Source organism: Oncorhynchus gorbuscha, linkage group LG16 (genome assembly GCF_021184085.1).
Source record: "Oncorhynchus gorbuscha isolate QuinsamMale2020 ecotype Even-year linkage group LG16, OgorEven_v1.0, whole genome shotgun sequence".
Taxonomy (NCBI): domain Eukaryota; kingdom Metazoa; phylum Chordata; class Actinopteri; order Salmoniformes; family Salmonidae; genus Oncorhynchus; species Oncorhynchus gorbuscha.
In genome coordinates this window covers 88128412-88144321 of record NC_060188.1, presented here as the reverse complement: position 1 = coordinate 88144321, position 15910 = coordinate 88128412, and the positions used below count along the sequence as shown (strand labels likewise).

The window sequence follows — 15910 nt, the reverse complement described above, 5'->3', positions numbered from 1 at the left end:
TGCCACTGATGGACCTCATGAGCTGGGTCTGTCTGAGACAACTTTTTTTTTCTTTCTCTGTGCGTATGAGTGTGTGCAATTGATGTATGTACTATGCAGGCCCTGAACTGAACCATAAAGGAGACTATTAACAGAATTGGGGGGGGGGGGGGGGGGGTAATGTAGCCTATCTTTTTTTGTCCCCCACACTTTGGTTCAGAAATCACCATCACCAACTAATTTACTTGGCATTTTTGCAAACTGTATTTCAGCAAAATGCATTTCAGCTAGTAATGTATCAATATTTATCTTTAGAAATGAGCTATTAAATATAGCCAATGAATATATAGCACAACTTTGAATTTCACCTGTATCATAATTGAATGATTTTGACCGTTCTGGGGTGATTTTCTCTTCTCCTCTGTGATTGCTGTCCTCGTTATGAAATGATCAACTTTACCCTGTATAGTATATCTTTTTTAAATGACCATATACACTGATTTTTTAAAGCAACACTTTCAGAACTATTGCAGACGGTGAACCTGAACAATCAAAATAAAAGCTATTGTCCGCCCCATTCAGCAGCTATAGTCAGATGAGCTATTGTCAGCCCCATTCAGCAGCTATAGTCAGATGAGCTATTGTCAGCCCCATTCAGCAGGTATAGTCAGATGAGCTATTGTCCGCCCCATTCAGCAGCTATAGTCAGATGAGCTATTGTCAGCCCCATTCAGCAGCTATAGTCAGATGAGCTATTGTCAGCCCCATTCAGCAGGTATAGTCAGATGAGCTATTGTCAGCCCCATTCAGCAGCTATAGTCAGATGAGCTATTGTCAGCCCCATTCAGCAGGTATAGTCAGATGAGCTATTGTCAGCCCCATTCAGCAGCTAGTCAGATGAGCTATTGTCAGCCCCATTCAGCAGCTAGTCAGATGAGCTATTGTCAGCCCCATTCAGCAGATTGTCAGCCCCATTCAGCAGGTATAGTCAGATGAGCTATTGTCAGCCCCATTCAGTATAGTCAGATGAGCTATTGTCAGCCCCATTGCTATAGTCAGATGAGCTATTGTCAGCCCCATTCAGCAGGTATAGTCAGATGAGCTATTGTCAGCCCCATTCAGCAGGTATAGTCAGATGTCAGCCCCATTCAGCAGCTATTCAGTCAGCCCCATTCAGCAGCTATAGTCCATTGTCAGCCCCATTCAGCAGCTATAGTCAGATGAGCTATTGTCAGCCCCATTCAGCAGGTATAGTCAGATGAGCTATTGTCAGCCCCATTCAGCAGCTATAGTCAGATGAGCTATTGTCAGCCCCATTCAGCAGGTATAGTCAGATGAGCTATTGTCAGCCCCATTCAGCAGCTATAGTCAGATGAGCTATTGTCAGCCCCATTCAGCAGGTATAGTCAGATGAGCTATTGTCAGCCCCATTCAGCAGGTATAGTCAGATGAGCTATTGTCAGCCCCATTCAGCAGGTATAGTCAGATGAGCTATTGTCAGCCCCATTCAGCAGGTATAGTCAGATGAGATGTGTCTCCGGTAGATCACTTTCATTCTGGGATTTTTATTTTAATTTTCAACAGCGTATAAATAACAATAACCTAGAAAATTACACAAAGCCTAATATCAAGCTAGCCATTTTAGCATTTGGAGTAGGCCGCCTACCTCATGTTAGACTGTGCGTGAAGCTGGGAACAGTGCACAGTTTTACCAGGCTACTGATATTACCTGGGGGTGTTCAGCATGCAAAATGACTTGTAGGTCAATGTTTGACACTGAAGGAGAGGACACATCAGTTGTCACAGAAGATTAGAGGTATTTTCGGGAAGGTAGATAGAATGTAATATGAGCAAAAAAAAATTGCGAACCGGTGATTTGTAACTTTTGAATTGATTTTTCAGCTTCATGAGGTAGTCAGTCACCTGGAATGTATTTCAATTAAAAGGTGTGCCTTAAAATGTTAATTTGTGGAATTTCTTTCCTTCTTAAGCCAATCAGTTGTGTTGTGATAAGGTAGGGTTGGTATACAGAAGATAGCCCTATTTGGTAAAAGACCAAATCATATTATGGCAAGAACAGCTCAAATAAGCAAAGAGAAATGACAGTCCATCATTACTTTAAGACATGAAGGTCAGTCAATGCAGAAAATGTCAAGAACTTTGAAGTTTCTTCAAGTGCTGTCGCAAAAACCATCCAGCGCTATGATGAAACTGGCTCTCATGAGGACCACCACAGGAAACGAAGACCCAGTGATACCTCTGCTGCAGAGGATAAGATCATTAAAGTTACCAGCCTCAGAAATTGCAGCCCAAATAAATGCTTTAGAGTTCAAGTTACAGACATCTCAACATCAACTGTTCAGAGGAGACTGTGTGAAATCAAGCCTTCATGGTCAAATTGCTGCAAAGAAACCACTACTAAAGGACACCAATAAGAAGAAGAACATTAGACTGGTGGAAATCTGTCCTTTGGTGCGATGGAGTGCTGCATCAGATGACCTGGCTTCAACAATCACCAACCTCAACCCAATTGAGACGGTTTGGGATGAGTTGGACCGCAGAGTGAAGTGAAGGAAAAGCATACGTGGGAACTCCTTCAAGACTGTTGGAAAAGCATTCCCAGTGAAGCTGGTTAAGAGAAAACCCAAGAGTGTGCAAAGCTGTCATCAAGGCAAAGGGTGGCTACTTTTACGAGTATAAAATATATTTTGATTTGTTTATTGTTTACTCCATGTGAACTCTGTATAGTCTGTTCACACTGCTATGCTTTATCTTGACCAGGTCGCAGTTGTAAATGAGAACTTGTTCTCAACTAGCCTACCTGATTAAATAAAGGTGAAATAAATCAAATAAATTTAAAAAACACTTCTTTGGTTACTACGTGTCATTTCATAGCTTTGATGTCTTCACTATTATTCTACAATGTATAAAATAGTAAAAAATAAAGAAAAACCCTTGAATGAGTAGGTGTGTCCAAACTTTTGACTGGAACTGTAGGTTTTGTTATCTTTACAGTTCACGTCAAATTGACCTTGTAATGGACACAAGTACCAACCACTTGTATGAAGCATACTATGCATATTCAATGTTACTCTCCGCAGTTCAATTTCCTGTGACTACTAGACTATTCTTTGTCTACATATTCATCAGTCTGTGCTATAGAACAGCAAAATAGACAGGCAACATAAATCACAAGCAGAAAAACAAAAACAACTGTCTCTGCTCTGTGTCAGATTTGGTCTCTGCATAACCCCTGGCAATACACCATTGGCATTTTCCTCTCCTTCCATTCTATCCTCCCTCTTTTCTTTCCTTCTCACACGCTCCATTTTTTCCTCCCTCTGAGAGGAACGGAGAGAGAGAAACCAAGAAAGAGAGAGACACACACACAGTGGAGGGTGAAGACAGCCTGTTGGCACCATCTCCATCTCTGTCTGCAACAACTTCCAATTAAGCGTGTTTCCAGCCCTCCTCTCCTCTTCCCACGAACGTCTTCCTCTGCTCTCACTAACATCCTCCGTTCTTCTCACTAACACCCTCCTCCCTTCCCACTCTCTTTCTCCCCCCTCTCCTCTCTCTCCTCTTTCTCTTCCCCCTCCTCTCCCTCTTCCCCCTCTCGCTGGTTCAGCCCAACCCTGGGAATGAGGGCTTAATGGAAAGCCCTTCGAGAGTGCAGATATTAACTCTGATGGGATGTGATGCCATTTTTCCACTTTTCTCAACTCCTCTCTCTCCCCTCTCTGTGTGACAATGGAAGGGTTACCTACAGTACCCAGCTGCTAAAGACAATACCAGATGAGGAAATGGAGTGATGAATCATGGAAAATGGGGCTATAAACTGTGGCAGCTTCAGATTGTGTGTTTAAGAAATCATCAGTCTCTACACTCTCAGGTTGTATGTATGCCTCTGCAAATGTTTTCCATTTCATAGAACTCAGTAAAAAACACGTGGCCATAATAACGGTTATTATGGCCATAATAACCGCTAACGGTGCACTAATAACGCATCCGCCCAGAGTGAAAATCTGAGGCCTACACCCAACTCTAACCCGCTAATATAGAAAATGCGCTGTAGGATATAGTCAGAGACGCCAGAACTATTTGAAGACAGGGTGTGCAGGATTTATTTTGACTGATCTAGATTATTTTCAGAGATTTTAGGTAGGCTATTGGAATATAATTAGATACATGTAGCTTCTCTTCTGTCATGATGTTGCCCTAGAAGACTAAATGAACTCTTGTTCACCAGAATATCATAAAATCCATGGAATGAAAAGGCTTCAATCTAGTTGACGTTATTAAATTAGGGGGCAGGGAGAAAATGCTATAACAATAACAGTTTGACGGGTTGTAAGGAAATATAAATCTGTGTAATACGAGCCAACAGGTTTCTGATTAGATTTCAGTTCAGCTTGGATGCATATTTAATGTGGTTGAAGTACTATCAGTGTTTATGATGATAAATATAGCACCTCTACAGACGGTATCTAACTGACCATTCCCATGCTCTCAAGATACTGAAATAAATCATATTTCTCCACTCCTGTTCCCCAGTCAAAATGTAGCCTACATTTGGTATATCATTTTACTGCAAGAAAATATTAACTCTCGTTGAATTAAGCTTCAGGCAAGGTGAGAGGTTATAGACCTTCAGTCAGTGTCCAGATTTCAGTTTCCATTTTACCCATCTGAACAGCAGGCTACAGTTCCCTTGACCTGTCATTGGCCTATTTGAAGTCCGATCTTGTGACTGTTGAATTTGTACAGCGCCTCACAATACCAACACAACACTGTTATCATCCTCTTGTGCCACTTCACCAAATCTTTCCCAAACATTACTTTCTGGTCCTCCCTTCTCTTTATTTTCAACTCTACATTTCACAGCTTTTCTCTTATTGAAGTAAACTCCGACATCATACTTTTCTCCTTTGTGGATCGACATTAACTTTTTATTTGGCTATTTGGTGATTAGCGTGTAGGATATTCAGGGGGGTGTACAGTTAGGCCCTAAGGTTTAGGCTTACGCACTAATGCTAGATACATTTTTATTTGATTATTTTAGGCTAAATATAGAATATAGATATAAATTGCACAACAATGACACTTATGGATTTTTTAAGGTACCATTTTATCATTATTCAACCCAGCCGCCCTTCGTGACCCTAAATCCCAGCCGCCCTTCGTGACCCTAAATCCCAGCCGCCCTTCGTGACCCTAAATCCCAGCCGCCCTTCGTGACCCTAAATCCCAGCCGCCCTTCGTGACCCTAAATCCCAGCCGCCCTTCGTGACCCTAAATCCCAGCCGCCCTTCGTGACCCTAAATCCCAGCCGCCCTTCGTGACCCTAAATCCCAGCCGCCCTTCGTGACCCTAAATCCCAGCCGCCCTTCGTGACCCTAAATCCCAGCCGCCCTTCGTGACCCTAAATCCCAGCCGCCCTTCGTGACCCTAAATCCCAGCCGCCCTTCGTGACCCTAAATCCCAGCCGCCCTTCGTGACCCTAAATCCCAGCCGCCCTTCGTGACCCTAAATCCCAGCCGCCCTTCGTGACCCTAAATCCCAGCCGCCCTTCGTGACCCTAAATCCCAGCCGCCCTTCGTGACCCTAAACCCAGGTCGCCCCGCAGATATAACCATGGGGATTGCAGGTTATGAGTCAACCCCGCGTATCACTACTAACCGCAAGTCACTGTGTGGTACCTTCAGACTGTTTAGGACATTGTCAGTCTCTCTATGAGTTATATGCCATTCACTATTTGCCTCAGAGTGAATCATAACATTACAGCATCATTTAATTAAAGATGTTTAATCTCTTCTTCGCTGGTTTAACTGTAAAGAAAATCTCCCAATTTCCACCACTCTCTCCTCCCTCCCATCTGCAAGGACACACTGTCCTGGCTGTGCTTCAGTATAGGAAATGGATGTATGTATGCATGTATGTGTGCGTGCGTGGCGCGGAGGGATACGGGTCTGGAGAGCGGGATGGAGGGATACGGGTCTGGAGAGCGGGATGGAGGGATACGGGTCTGGAGAGCGGGATGGAGGGATACGGGTCTGGAGAGCGGGATGCGGGTCTGGAGAGAGGGATGCGGGTCTGGAGAGAGGGATGCGGGTCTGGAGAGAGGGATGCGGGTCTGGAGAGAGGGATGCGGGTCTGGAGAGAGGGATGCGGGTCTGGAGAGAGGGATGGGATGTCTGGAGAGAGGGATGCGGGTCTGGAGAGAGGGATGCGGGTCTGGAGAGAGGGATGCGGGTCTGGAGAGAGGGATGCGGGTCTGGAGAGAGGGATGCGGGTCTGGAGAGAGGGATGCGGGTCTGGAGAGAGGGATGCGGGTCTGGAGAGAGGGATGCGGGTCTGGAGGAGGGATACGGGTCTGGAGAGAGGGATACGGGTCTGGAGGAGGGATACGGGTCTGAGGGATACGGGTCTGAGAGGGATACGGGTCTGGAGAGAGGGACGGGTCTGGGAGAGGGATACGGGTCTGGAGAGGGATACGGGTCTGGAGAGAGGGATACGGGTCTGGAGAGAGGGATACGGGTCTGGAGAGAGGGATACGGGTCTGGAGGGATACGGGTCTGGAGAGAGGGATACGGGTCTGGAGAGGGGACGGGTCTGGAGGAGGGATACGGGTCTGGACGGGTCTGGAGAGAGGGACGGGTCTGGAGAGAGGGATACGGGTCTGGAGAGAGGGATACGGGTCTGGAGAGAGGGATACGGGTCTGGAGAGAGGGATACGGGTCTGGAGAGAGGGATACGGGTCTGGAGAGAGGGATACGGGTCTGGAGAGAGGGATACGGGTCTGGAGAGAGGGATACGGGTCTGGAGAGAGGGATACGGGTCTGGAGAGGGATACGGGTCTGGAGGAGGGACGGGTCTGGAGAGAGGGATACGGGTCTGGAGGAGGGATACGGGTCTGGAGAGAGGGATGGAGGGATACGGGTCTGGAGAGAGGGATGGAGGGACGGGTCTGGAGAGAGGGATGGAGGGATACGGGTCTGGAGGGATGGAGGGATACGGGTCTGGAGAGAGGGATGGAGGGATACGGGTCTGGAGAGAGGGATGGAGGGATACGGGTCTGGAGATGGAGGGATACGGGTCTGGAGAGAGGGATGGAGGGATACGGGTCTGGAGATGAGGGATGGAGGGATACGGGTCTGGAGATAGGGATGGAGGGATACGGGTCTGGAGATAGGGATGGAGGGATACGGGTCTGGAGATAGGGATGGAGGGATACAGGTCTGGAGATAGGGATGGAAGGATTTCTCACCGCAGGAGCCTGGCGCCCTCTCCTGGTAGGAGAACTGTTGGTGCAGCTCCTCTTCTGTCATCTCACTGATGAAGACTTTGAGCAGGCAGCGGATCATAAACAGGGCATTGTGGGCCTGCCAGATAAACAGCTGACTGGAGAGGAGAACAGAACAACATTTACTTTGTCATTTGAGACATTATGAAGACAAGAGAAATCTGTCATACATAGACTAGCACTGTTGGAGCTAGGAACACAAGCATCCTGCTACACACGCAATGTCTGCTAAACATGTTGTACGTGACCAATGACATTTGATTTAGCCTACTATGCATAAAGACAAGACCAGGAAGGAATAGCCATGAAAACAGGCTCACAAAAAAAAAAACAAGTTATTCCACTCTCCAATATGGTCAATGTTGACCATAAAGTAAAGTGATTTGGTTGGATATCCCAGAGTAGGGTTGAGGGGAACTGAAGTCACTGAATGGGGTAGTAAACAACCCTGTCATAATAACAGGTGGCAAAGAGATGTTGTCAGGGCAACAGCAGAGGGACCCTGTGGCAACGAGATACTTTCATCCTTATATCCTGTGACCCGACTGCTTGTCCGAGACTGACTGGATCCTGCAGATCTACAGCGGGTCCGGTGACAGCAGCAGCGTGTGTGTGTGTGTGTGTGTGTGTGTGTGTGTGTGTGTGTGTGTGTGTGTGTGTGTGTGTGTGTGTGTGTGTGTGTGTGTGTGTGTGTGTGTGTGTGTGTGTGTGTGTGTGTGTGTGTGTGTGTGTGTGTGTGTGTGTGTGTGTGTGTGTGTGTGTGTGTGTGTGTGTGTGTGTGTGTGTGTGTGTGTGTGTCAACCGCTCACTAGAGATACGACACACAGCAGCCTTGACTACCACAGTCAAGAGCAGTCTCTCTCACAACCACAGACACTGGGTCCTGCTGGGTAACAACGGTTGTTGTGACTCGTGACACATCCGCTTTAGAGACGTGCAGTAGCCTGGACTACGCTCACAGACGGGAAGGATGAACCTCTGACCTCATGTATGATCATACATATGGACCCCAGGTCATGAACGCACACCAACACTAACATAAACACACACTCAAACAACACTCACATTAAAGCCAAAACCTGAATAAAGTAATAGCATTGCTTGTAACTATGATGAGTTCATAAACGCACACATTCAACCAACGTAGCTCTATTACTTACAACCATGCACACCAACACTCCTATTAACACACATTCAAGGAATATGCCCATCATAATGGCTTCCCTTGTAACTATGGTGAGCTTCTATGTGAACGTAAACCCCGGTGTTTCATGGGAAGCAGGGTAGGTTCACAGACACCTTTCCACCGCACACATCTTTGTCAGATCTAGCTGGCAAACTTTGAGCCGCCCTGACTCCACTAATTACTGAGAGGCCTGGTGGCTCTCTTGTCTTGCTAGAGGCTGGTCTGTCTTGGGAAATCTTTTTTTTTTTTAAGTACCAGTGAAAAGTTGACACACCTACTCATTCAAGGGGTTTACTTTATTTTTACTATTTTCTACATTGTAGAATAATAGTGAAGACATCAAAACAATTAAATAACACATATGGAATCATGTAGTAACCAAAAAAGTGTTAAATCAAAATATATTTTATATTTTAGATTCTTCAAAGTAGCCACCCTTTGCCTTGATGAAAGCTTTGCACACTCTTGGCATTCTCTCAACCAGTTTCACCGGGAATGCTTTTCCAACAGTCTTGAAGGAGTTCCCACATAAAATCAGGTCCATAAATATTTGGACATTGACCAAGTAATTACTATTTTAGCTGTCTACCACAGCATATTGGATTTGAAAGTAAATATGAATTAAATATGAATGAGCTGAAAGTGCAGACTTGGCCAGGTGTGTGTTATTCCCTCATTAGTTAATTTACAAGTAAGCAGATAAAAAGTTTGAGTTGATTTTCAAGTGTGGCATTTGCATTTGAAATCTGTTGCTGTTAACCCTCAATATGAACTCCAGAGAGCTGTCACTGTCGGTGAAGCATGCCATCATTAGGCTACTTTGTCTCTATACTGACGCTTAGCTTGTTTGTTTGCCTTGCGGAGGGAATAGCTACACTGTTTGTATTCGGTCATGTTTCCGGTCACCTTGCCCTGGTTAAAAGCAGTGGTTCGCACTTTCAGTTTCACGCGAATGCTGCCATCAATCCACGGTTTCTAGTTTGGGAATGTTTTAATCGTTGCTATGGGTACGACATCTTCAATGCACTTTCTAATGAACTCAGCGTATTAGTCAATGTTGTTGTTGGACGCAATGCGTAACATATCCTAGTCCGCGTGATCGAAGCGGTCTTGAAGCGTGGAATCAGATTGGTTGGAGAAGCGTTGAACAGACCTGAACGCAGGAGCTTCCTGTTTTAGTCTCCGTCTGTAGGCTGGGAGCAACAAAATGGAGTCGTGGTCAGCTTTTCCGAAAGGAGAGCGGGGCAGGGTCTTATATGCGTCGCAGAAGTTAGAATAACAATGATCCAGGGTTTTACCAGCCCTGGCTGCGTAATCGATATGCTGATACAATTTAGGGAGTCTTGTTTTCAGATTAGCCTTGTTCAAATCCCCATCTACAATGAATGCAGCCTCAGGATATGTGGTTTCCAGTTTGCAAAGAGTCAAATAAAGTTTGTTCAGGACCATCGATGTGTCTGCTTGGGGAGCGGGGAATATATATGTCTGTGATTATAATCGAAGAGAATTCCCTTTGTAGATAATGCGGTCGACATTTGATTGTGAGGTATTCTAAGTCAGGTGAACAGAAGGACTTGAGTTCCTGTATGATGTTATGATCACACCACGTCTCGTTAATCATAAGGCATACACCCCCGCCCTTCTTCTTACCTGAAAGATGGTTGTTTCTGTCGGCGCGATGCGTGAAGAAACCAGCTAGCTGCACCGACTCCGTTAGCGTCTCGAGTGAGCCATGTTTCCGTGAAGCAAAGAACGTTACAGTCTGTGATGTCTCTCTGGAATGCTACCCTTGTTCGGATTTCATCAACCTTGTGTCAAGAGCCTGGACATTGGCGAGTAGTATGCTAGGGAGTGGTGCGCGATGTGCCCGTATCCGGAACCTGACCAGAAGACCGCTTCGTTTTGCCTCTTTTACGGCGTCGTTGTTTTGGGTCGCCAGCTGGGATCCGATCCATTGTCCTAGGTGGAAGGCAGAACACAGGATCCGATTCGGGAAAGTCATATTCCTGGTCGTAATGATGGTGAGTTGACGTTGCTCTTATATTCAGTAGTTCCTCCCGACTGTATGTAATGAAACCTAAGATTACATGGGGTACCAATGTAAGAAATAACACGTAAAAAAATAAAAAATACTGCATAGTTTCCTAGGAACACGAAGCAAGGCGGCCATCTCTGTCGGCGCCGGAAGTACCATGAAGGGCCTGATTCACACAGTCTCAATTGAACAGTTAATGCTGAGATGTGTCTGTTACTTGAACTCTGAAGCATTTATTTGGGCTGCAATTTCTGAGGTTGGTAACTTTAATGAACTTATCCTCTGCATCAGAGGTGACTCTGGGTCTTTCATTCCTTTGGCGATCCTCATGAGACAGTTTCATTTTCATTATAGAGCTTGATGGTTTTTACAACTTCTTTCAAAGTTCTTGACATTTTCTGCATTGACTGACCTTCATGTGTTAAAGGAATGTAGTTTCTCTTTGCTCATTTGAGCTGTTTCTGACATAGCTCTACTTGGTAAAAGAACAAGTCCATATTATCTTCTGTATACCAACCCTACCTTGTCACAACACAACTCAAACGCATTAACCTCTCTGGGATAGGCGGGATCCTAATGTCCCACTTGGCCAATTGCCAGGGAAAATGCAGAGCGCCAGATTCAAATAAAATACTATAAAATTCAAACTTTCATTAAATCACACATGTAAGATACCAAATTAAAGCTACACTCGTTGTGAATACAGCCAACATGTCAGATTTCAAAAAGGCTTTTCGGCGAAAGCATCTGATGATAGCACAACAGTAAACAAAGAGAGAAATAATATTTCAACACTGCAGGCGCTACACAAAACGCAGAAATAAAATATAAATCATGCCTTACCTTTGATGAGCTTCTTTTGTTGGCACCCCAATATGTCCCATAAACATCACAAATGGTCATTTTGTTCAATTAATTCCGTCCATATATATCCAAAATGTCCATTTATTTGGCGCGTTTGATCCAGAAAAAAAACAGCTTCTAATTTGCCCAACTTCACTACAAAATATCTCAAAAGTTACCTGTAAACTTTGCCAAAACATTTCTAACTACTTTTGTAATACAACTTTAGGTATTTTTAAACATGAATAATCGACCAAATTCAAGAAGGGTCTATCTGTTTTCAATACAGGACAAGAAACTGACGCTACTTTTCTAGTCTTGCCCAACTCTCAACAGTGTTACTGTTTCAAGATGGCCGTACTTCTTAATTTCACAAAGGAATAACCTCAACCATTTTCCAAAGACTGGTGACATCCAGTGGAAGCGGTAGGAACTTCAAACAAGTGCCTTAGAATTCCATTTCCCCAATGAAAATGTATTGAATAGACAGTGACCTCAAAAACAATTCTGAATGGTTAGTCCTCGGAGTTTTGCCTGCTACATAAGTTCTGTTATACTCACAGACATGATTCAAACAGTTTTAGAAACTTCAGAGTGTTTTCTATCAAAATCTACTAATAATATGCATATCTTATATTCTTGGCATGAGTAGAGGTTGTTGAAATTGGGCATGCTATTTATCCAAAAGTGAAAATGCTGCCCCCTATCCCAAAGAGGTTTTTTTTAAGGAAAGAAATACTACAATTTAACTTTTAACAAGGCACACCTGTTAATTGAAATGCATTCCAGGTGACTACCTCATGAAGCTGGTTGAGAAAAAGCCAAACAGTGTGCAACGCCGTCATCAAGGCAAAGGGTGGCTACTTTGAAGAATAAAATATAAAATATATTTTGATTTGTTTAACACTTTTTTGGTTACTACATGATTCCATGTGTTATTTCATAGTTTTGATATATTCATTATTATATAAATCAAGAAAATAGTAAAAATAAAGAACAACCCTTGACTGAGTAGGTGTGTCCAAACTCTTGACTGGTACTATCTATCCGACTCCTCTGCTAATACAGGGTTCCCCAAACTGGTGTTCTGCATCATCTCTCCATAGGGTACAGCACAGGACGTATTTATTATTTAACTAACCATGTCACTGTCCCACAACTATAGGCCTACCTCTAGATTCCAATGAGAAATGTCAATGGTTGCAGCATCACCACTTCAACCCAGTCATTGACTTCAACATTGAGAGTATAACATATGACTTAAACTATTCATTTTGATGATTCTGTCCCCTTTACAATTAGTTTTCACATGATACTTACTCTTGGCATTCTGTGGATATTTTCAGCTCTTTGGTTCTTCCCAGGAATATTCTCACCAGGGCTCCAAAATTCCCTGTTCTGGGATTGTTCTCAACTGTAGAGAGAGGGACAGGAGAGAGGAAGTACATAGTATTTAAAAAGACTGCTTGGTGATTCTGACACATAGCACATCAATAATCTATACCGTCTTGTTTATGAAACAAAGATAATATAATTACTGATGATAACATGCTTTCTACAGGTTTACTACAGGTAAATCTGTCAAATAAAAGTCTGTAAATATCAGAAGATTAAATGTAGCACTCAATGAAGTTTGTAGTTTGAAATCAGTAAATGTAAAAGCTTGTTTTGGTGTAAACGATGGCCGCTGACCCAATCAACAAAGCCCAAATAAGTAGAAAAGGTTAACAGACAAGCTTAATACACAAACATGAGACCTACTCAGGATCTTGGCGAGGGGAATGACAGCCTCTTCCAACAGCTTGGAGTCCCCACTGTGGGGGGGAGAAAGAAGAGAGAGCAAGACACAGAAGAGAGTAAAGACATTTAACCCTTTTTACATCAGCAGATGTCACAAAGTGCCTATACAGAACCCAGCCTAAAACCCCAAAGCGTAAGCAATGCAGATGTAGAAGAAAAATGACAGCAGCCACAGCAGCTCGATCTGATATGGGCAAGCACTGTATCTCAAGAGTTCACATAAGAGAGCTATGGTCCTTCCTTTACCAGGGACAATTAAACTGCAATCCTTCCACTTGTGAACTGACTAAATCAGTGTCAGCTAATTTAGTCATTTAGATCCCAGGCGGTGTCATTTAGATGCACTATTGTAAAGTGACTGTTCCACTGGATGTCATAAGGTGAATGCACCAATTTGTAAGTCGCTCTGGATAAGAGCGTCTGCTAAATGACTTAAATGTAATGTAAACGTAATGTAAATGTAATGTAAATGTAATGTAAACGTAAACTCAAGTTCATCCATTTTACCATCACTGATGCTCCATTGTGCCCTCTACTGTCAAGCAGTGTGTATAGTCACAACACTCATTCATGGAAATATAAGAGTATTAGATATTTCTAATACAAATTATTTTTCAACCGATAAGTGAGTACATTACAGGCCTCCCGAGTGGCTCAGCAGTCTAAGGCAATGCTTTGCAGTGTTTGAGGTGTCACTACAGACCAGGGTTCGATCCCAGGCGGTGTCAAAGCCGCCGTAACCAGGAGACCCATGAGGCGGCACACAATTGTCCCAGCGTCGTACGGGTTAGGGGAGGGTTTGGCCGGCGGAGATTTCATTGTCCCATCTCGCTCTAGCGATTCCTTGTGGCGGGCCGTGCGCCTGAAAGGTAACTGTAACCAGCTAGACGGTGCTTCCTCCAACACATTGGTGTTGGCTGGCTTCCGGGTTAAGCGAGCAGTGTTTTTCAAGAAGCAGTGCGGCTCGCAGCGTCGTGTTTCAGGGAGACGCATGGCTTTAGACTCTCCCGCGTCCATAGGGGAGTTGCAGCGATGGGACAAGACTAACTACCAATTAGATATCACGAAATTGCAGTGGTGAAAAAGTAAAATATACTTGAAAGTACTACTTAAGTAGTTTTTTGGGCTCTCTGTACTTTACTATTTATATTTGACAACTTTTACTTTTACTTCACTACATTCCTTAAAGAATGTGATGCTCTTTTTACTCCATACATTTTCCCTGACACCCAAAAGTACTCGTTACATTTTAAATGCTTAGCAGGACAGAAACACCACACTTATCAAGAGAACACCCCTGGTCATCCCTACTGCATCTGATCTGATGCGCACTAAACACATGCTGCATTTGAAAATTATGTCTGAGTGTTGGTGCGTACCCCTGGCTATCTGTAAATTTACAACCACAAAAAAGAAAAATGGTGCTGTCTGGTTTGCGTAATATAAGGAATTTGAAAGTATTTATACTTTTACTTTTGATAATTAAGTATATTTTTGCAATCACATTTACTTTTGATACTTAGTATATTTAAAACCAAATAGACTTTCTCAAGCAATATTTTACTGGGTGACTTTCACTTTTACTTGAGTCATTGTCTATTAAGGTATCTTTACTTTTACTCAAGTATGACAATCGGGTACTTATCGTCAAGGTAACAGAGGGAAAAAATGTGTTCGAACCAGAGTTCAAAAGCACAGTGTGTATGTGTGTGTTAGACAGTTAACAACGTAACTGGGAAAGAGGTTAGGCTGCAGTGAAGCCATGGTGAACATTACAAACCTTTTGTTTGATCTAAAACACATGTCCCGTTTCAGGAGAAACGTGTAATTCTGTGTGACAACACCACCTGTATTTCAAAAATTCCCTTTCAATGTGATTAAACAAATAGGATTAAGAGAATACATCATCTACCCTGGCCTATTTGATTAACCTGGTCCCAGATCTGTTTGTGCCGTCTTGCCAACCTCAATGGTCATTGGCTGCAAGGAGTTGGCTATAAAGCAAACAGATCTGGGACTGGGCTACTAAAGTAACCTAGTACCCGTCGCATGGATTCCTTTTGCCTATTTGTTTAAACCAATTGAATTGTAATTGTTGTGGTTGTCTAGACTGGTTCTGTTAGTGGCATTGTTTTATTGAGTGATAAGGAGTTGGCATTATAGCACTTCTGTGTTGTCTTGGCTGTGTGCTTTGGGTTGTTGTCCTGTTGGAAGGTGCTCTAAGGCAGGTCTTCCCTTCGTCTTTCCTTCGATCTTGACTAGTCTCACAGTGCCTGCCGCTGAAAAACATACTGCCACCACCATGCTTCACCGTATGGATGGTATTGGCCTAGGTGATGAGCGGTGCCTGGTTTCCACCAGATGTGACGCTTTGCATTCAGGCCAAAGAGTTCAATCTTGGGTTTCATCAGACCAGAAAATCTTGTTTCTCATGGTCTGAGAGTCTTTAGGTGCCTTTTGGCGAACTCCAAATAGGCTGTCATATGCCTTTTACTGAGGAGTGGCTTCCATCTGGCCACTCCACCATAAAACTCCAGAGATGGTTGTCCTTCTGGAAGGTTCTCCCATCTCCACAGAGGAACTCTGGAGCTGTGTCAGAGTGACGATTGGGTTCTTGCTAACCTCCATGACCAAGGCTCTTCTCCTACGATTGCTCAGTTTGGCCGGGCGGCCAGCTCTAGGGAGAATCTTGGTGGTTCTAAAGTTGTTGCATTTAAGAATGATCGAGGCCACTGTTTTGGGGACCTTCAATGCTGCAGAAATG

At 43.9% G+C, this 15910-nt stretch overlaps 1 protein-coding gene across 4 annotated transcripts in view; it reads right to left on the bottom strand.

Annotated features, from left to right (window-relative positions):
• dym (dymeclin) overlaps positions 1–15910 on the bottom strand; it is a 209872-nt gene that overhangs the window by 189184 nt on the left and 4778 nt on the right. For all 4 annotated transcript variants that reach the window (XM_046305083.1, XM_046305084.1, XM_046305085.1 and 1 more), the window contains exons 3-5: positions 13108–13160; positions 12667–12760; positions 7247–7380 (exon numbers count right to left, since the gene is read on the bottom strand). In XM_046305083.1, coding sequence (XP_046161039.1) covers positions 7247–7380; positions 12667–12760; positions 13108–13160 — 281 coding nt within the window. The remainder of the gene's footprint in view (positions 1–7246; positions 7381–12666; positions 12761–13107; positions 13161–15910) is intronic.